The sequence below is a fragment of the Phyllopteryx taeniolatus genome, chromosome 2 (assembly GCF_024500385.1).
Source record: "Phyllopteryx taeniolatus isolate TA_2022b chromosome 2, UOR_Ptae_1.2, whole genome shotgun sequence".
NCBI classification, from domain to species: Eukaryota; Metazoa; Chordata; class Actinopteri; order Syngnathiformes; family Syngnathidae; genus Phyllopteryx; species Phyllopteryx taeniolatus.
Window position 1 is genome coordinate 26,880,921 of NC_084503.1, and position 5,543 is coordinate 26,886,463.

The 5,543-nt window shown below is 39.0% G+C and overlaps 1 protein-coding gene across 1 annotated transcript; it reads right to left on the reverse strand.

Moving 5' to 3' along the window:
* Positions 1–801: 801 nt before the first annotated feature.
* On the reverse strand, positions 802–1,221 carry LOC133466125 (profilin-2-like). Its single transcript, XM_061749516.1, has one exon. The coding sequence runs from the start codon at positions 1,219–1,221 to the stop codon at positions 802–804; it is 420 nt and encodes a 139-aa protein (XP_061605500.1).
* Between the last annotated feature and the right edge of the window lie 4,322 nt (positions 1,222–5,543).

Below are 5,543 nucleotides of genomic sequence, written 5' to 3' on the forward strand. Positions count from 1 at the left end.
GCTACTTAAGTGATTTCTTGGTTCAACAAATCTGTCGGGAAACAGGCCTCAGTATGGCCAGTGAAATTGAACTCAACTTTCCCAAAAGTGGTAAGTCACAGTAAACTGACACTGTAATTTAAATTGTAGTTGGCGTTTCCGCACACATTTAACACATTTGTATCAACACACAAGCTTTTGCTGCAAAAAAAGACACTTCAGATTGTTTGAAAGCAGAGATATTATATTCTCCAACAAAATGAAAGCCTTTTATAAATGAGATACATTACAGAAGCTGGCAAAAGAATAACAGTAACAAGTGCCCAAGCTGCTAACTGTGCAATGTCCATTGGTTTTTGGTGTGTATATAGGAACAGTAACATTCTGCTTGATGAAACTATTACACCTAGAGAGGGTGACATACATGTGCAGATCTGAGAGGGGCAGGATGTGTTGTGTGAAGAGTAAGACAGTCAATAGATCAGTCGCTCATCCAGGAAGTTGTTGTTGTTGTCGGGAAAGGTGGAAGATGAGATGAGCTCCTGCTTCAGAAGTTCTACAATCAAAAAAAGGCAATGGCCGTTCTCCAGGGGAGGGTATCCGTTGTGGGACTTGTGTCAGTGGGCACGAAAGAAAAATGTTCAATTGCTTTTATTTTGCTGGTCTTTGTTAAGTGACTTGCTTTGTCGTCAGCTCCTCTTGGCTATGGATCAACGTAACGTGCTAAGATGGTTCGGGAGAGGAATAAGGAGAAAAATAACTTCCAACGAGGACATGATGTGGTTGATATGTCAACGGGTAGGTGGGTGGTAACGGGCCGCTTCAGTATCCAGACCTTCTCAGGTAGTCAGCCATCACATATGCTTGCTTGTTGAGCACTCCTCCATGGATACTTGCCTTCCCCATGACCATAACCAATACTTTGTCAGTTCTGGCTACAGAAATATTGTATGTTGGCCCTCCGTCTTGGTTCTTCGTCCGGAAGTCCATTGTCCAGTCACCATCAACATGGAGGCTATCTCTGAGTACAGAACATTTTTTATTGCCTAAAGTCAGCCCCTGGATGAAGAAAGAGGCACGTTCCTTTGCCACCATCACATCAATTTCGGCGGGCGTGATGTTGGCAAACGTGCCGCCGCTTAATGATGCCCAGACGTATTTGGCGTCACCGTAACCAACAATGGCCGCGTCCTGACAGGTGCCTTCCGCCATCAGTCTCTCCACATAGCTTTGCCAGGACATGTTTACTGACGATGAGTCCAAGATAAAAAAAAGAAGAAAGTTTATAGACTTCTCTCCAAGTGTAGTTGTCGTGGCAGCGGGGAGGGGGGGGGGGGGGAAACCCGGCTTCGTCAAGTCCCCAGCTTTCTTGTGAACTCACCAACCAAGAGAAGGCACTGCGGCCAGACAAAGGCTTGAGTGCAGTCCTGACTAAATCCCTCTGCGAACGACCAATTGCTTTTAAATGCATTCCTCATTGCATGGAAGGAATTATGTCACATTGTGTGACATCACCCGCCTATGAGGTCATGTGGCATCGCAGGGCTGTATGTTGTCATTGTGTCGCTTACTTACCAGCATCGAAAGCCACATTTTTCCACCTAGCGTTCCAGTTCACCTTGGTTCGCCTGCACAACATGCTTGATCAGGTAGACCGTGATTAAGCTTGTGTTCACTGTGGGGTGTGTAGCAGTGCTTCAACCTGACATTATCCATACCTTTTCTCTGTCATAATCCAACACATCATTCACATAGTGCCTTAATAACACAGAAGTGACAATTCTCTTTCGATCAAACAACAGAGTACAGCCAGTAAATTGTAACTGTAGTATTAATGGAGCCTAGAGAGTTTCACACGGATGTACCTGTACCGGAGTTCCCACGACAGCCCCAGGGCGGCGCATCCATCTATGTCTTTTTGCCAAATTTGATTTTAAATATTAATCACGCTGCCCATACATCTTGGCTCTGAACAAATTGCCAAGCAAAAGCGCAATTGTCTGTGAAAAGGTGCAGCAAGAAGGATGGAGGCTTGGCGGGGAACATCAATGTTTCATTTGGTGAAATGTACAAGCCACGACAGCATTTTACAGATGATGCAAGTTTCAAACTTTTCTTTCTTCTTGAAGAGTAAGCGCAGAAATTTCAACTTATGTGATCTAACTGAACAATAAGGGTGCACTATTGGATTTAATGAGTATTTTAATTACTAATGGTGTAAGCTATCATTGCATGTAATGTAAATAGGGGTGGGAATCCAACGCTAACGATCTTGATAATACAGTATCTTGATTGTGAAATATTGTCATAAAAAAATTATCACAAGATAGCAATGTACATATTACACAAAGATCATAGTGTTATATAATCTGCCTTAATATTTTCCATCAAATTTAGAAAAATTTTACGATAATTGTAAATTTTCAAAGTTGTTGGCATATGATTTTCTAAAACAAAGTTTCTCAGCTCCATTCTTGGCACTCTTTTGAGTCTTCGCTTTTCATTAAAACCTCATTGTGCACAAATTTGATGTTATAAAATTGCTGTTTTTCTTTTTTTATACCACACTTAGCAAAATTCTTAGTCTGAAGACAAATTTTCAAGGTTGTCAGTATTTGGTTTGTTAAAACAAAGTGACATTGATCAGCACCCTTCTTGACGTCATTTTGAGTTTTTGCGCTTCAACATAATAAAGAATAATTTATTTTACAAGAAGCTCATGTTTTAAAAGCACTGTTTTTAGATTTTACTTTCAATTTTGAAAAGTTCATAGTTTAATGGTAAAATTTTCAAGGTTGTCACTTGGTTTAAAAAAAAAAAAGCAACACAGGTGTAGAGTTCTAATTAGGGGAAAGCTTCACACATCATTAGATTATTTTCCAGTTATAAAAGTAGTAGTACAAAACGACCAGCAAAATTTATAGTCTAATGGCGTATTTTCAAAAGTTGTCGGCACTTGGTTTATCCATCCATCCATTTTCTGAGCCGCGTATCCTCACTAGGGTCGCGGGCGTGCTGGAGCCTATCCCAGCTATCATCGGGCAGGAGGCGGGGTACACCCTGAACTGGTTGCCAGCCAATCGCAGGGCACATACAAACAAACAATCATTCGCACTCACATTCACAGCTACGGGCAATTTAGAGTTGTCAATTAACCTACCATGCATGTTTTTTGGGATGTGGGAGGAAACCGGAGTGCCCGGAGAAAACCCACGCACGCACGGGGAGAACATGCAAACTCCACACAGGCGGGGCCGGGGATTGAACCCCGCTCCTCAGAACTGTGAGGCAGACGCTCCGATCAGTCATGCACCGTGCCGCCTGCCCTTGGTTTATTCAAATAAAATAACAGTCCCTTTTTGGCGCTGTTGTCTTACGCCCCCCAAAAATAAAAAATAAAAAAATTATACAGAGTTCATGATGTGATAAAAGCTTTACTGTAAATATTAAATCAAACTGGGCATACATCCTTGAGATTAAGGTTTTCTGCATGTGGTTTATCAAACCAAAGTAACAACCACTTCCTTTATATTCATTAAGATTTTTAGTCTAAAGGTGAAATCTCAAGGTTGGTGGCGTTTGATTTATTGACAAATGACAGCAACTTCCATTCTGGACGCCGCTGTAAGTCTTTGCTTTTCACTAAAATATTTGTTTTAAATGGTTAATATACAATACCTTGTTAACAAAAGCAAGCACGTAACCACCTATTTTCGACGTCAGACAGGAATAGTAGCTATCGATACCAGTTGTTGTTTTACCGTTTCATGTGAGATAAAGACATTGATAGATATCGGTATACCAACCCTGGTAGTGTTCACGTAAAACACAACATAGTAAAACAAATTATGTTGATTTAAGTTTAAATGTCAGAGTAAAAAAAAAATAATAATAATAACTTCATGGACAGTGTAACTATGGAAAGATGCAAAAAATGAATTATCGTTACTAAAAGACTATTTCCTAACTACGTACACAGCCACACATCTAAATGTTCAATTAAACACTGACAGTTGAGAAAGAAAAGAACACTGTTCCTACATTGTTCCTTCTTCATAGACCTCTGTGGAGAAAACAACTGTCTACATAATACCAACCTTACTGCAGAGGTAATTAAGAGTAATGACCGATTTTTCGTGGCCAGCATTTTACCTCTGACAATTCAACAGTAACAGTCAATAAATATTGTGCCACATTCTGTGCTTCAGGGGCAGTAGATTTACTATAGCACTCTGTACAAACCTACATTACTGTTTACTGTACCTCTTTGTTGACAGGAACTGAATTTCAAATCCTCTGTAGGCCATAGTAGATAGGCTTTACACGATCAGGATTTTGGGGGCCAATCAACGAGTTTAAAAAAACGATAACCGATCACATGATGGAGGAATGTGTCTATTTAAATGACCTGTTCATTTACTGTATATACTTTTGTATAGAAATTGTGTAAATTATTCTATGTATTGTCCATTTTGTTCATGCAATGATTTTAATAACCAGCTACTAAAACTTACTTGCATCAATACATTTATCATTTGAATACTTTTTTAAAATATATTTCAAATTAAATTTTAAGAATCTACACAGTCATCCTCAAGTGTACTGTAGGATAATTTATAAAGCACTGTAATCTAATTTAATTTATTTAAAATTTAAAAAATTAAAGTATACATAAGTATACTTACAAAATAAAATATATTTGAGTACATACAATGATAAACAGTACTTGTCACGTGTCTTTTAGAATAGCTTGCTTAGACTATTAAATGCATATTAGTATACTTATACTTAATTACTTAATTAAAGACTTAATTATACTGGGCCAATAATTTATAAGATTAACTTGGGATATCTTTGGATATCGTTAGTGTACTTTCTACAAAATTGTATCTCTTTAACATGACCACCCGATGGTGGTATTATCCCGTGATACGTTTTGTTAGACTCATCGGGAAGCAACCCAAGTCCAATCAAGGTTCATTGAATGTATGCAGCTTTTTGCATGCCTTTTTTTAAACGCTTATAGATATATACACACACACACATGTATGTGTGTGTTTATATATTCTTTACTCATTCGAGTATTCTAATAAGCTCTTATTTTAAGTCACTTGTCAACTATACAGTCACTGTAAAATGAGCCCATCTCCTATAGCCACACGTCGCCCTAGTTCCACTAGATGGCAGTAGTGCAGCACTCCACCACAGCAGCTACTTTTACCATTGTTGAAGGCAGCACAACCTTGTCCTCATGTGCAGTTATGATTCATCACAAATCAATTATGCGAGCATGTGGCAGCACTCGCAAGTAGACAGCTAAATTATGAATGATTATCACTCACCGCTTTCATAATCATGTGTGCATCACATATGCAACTCAATAAGGCATGTTGAAATGTGGCCATTTACTGTAGATAAGAGACTTGTATATGACTACCTTCATCGCTGCAGTCCATCAATGTACGATATCATGTGCGCCATCGGCGCACTCCAAGACCTTATTTGAGACAGCATCAAAGGATTAACTCTGTGCATGTGTATCTTACTTGCCCACAGTGGTAGGT

Bases quoted from the DNA above. Each gene is read 5' to 3' on its own strand.
- LOC133466125 (XM_061749516.1), bottom strand. From the start codon at position 1,221: ATGTCCTGGCAAAGCTATGTGGAGAGACTGATGGCGGAAGGCACCTGT.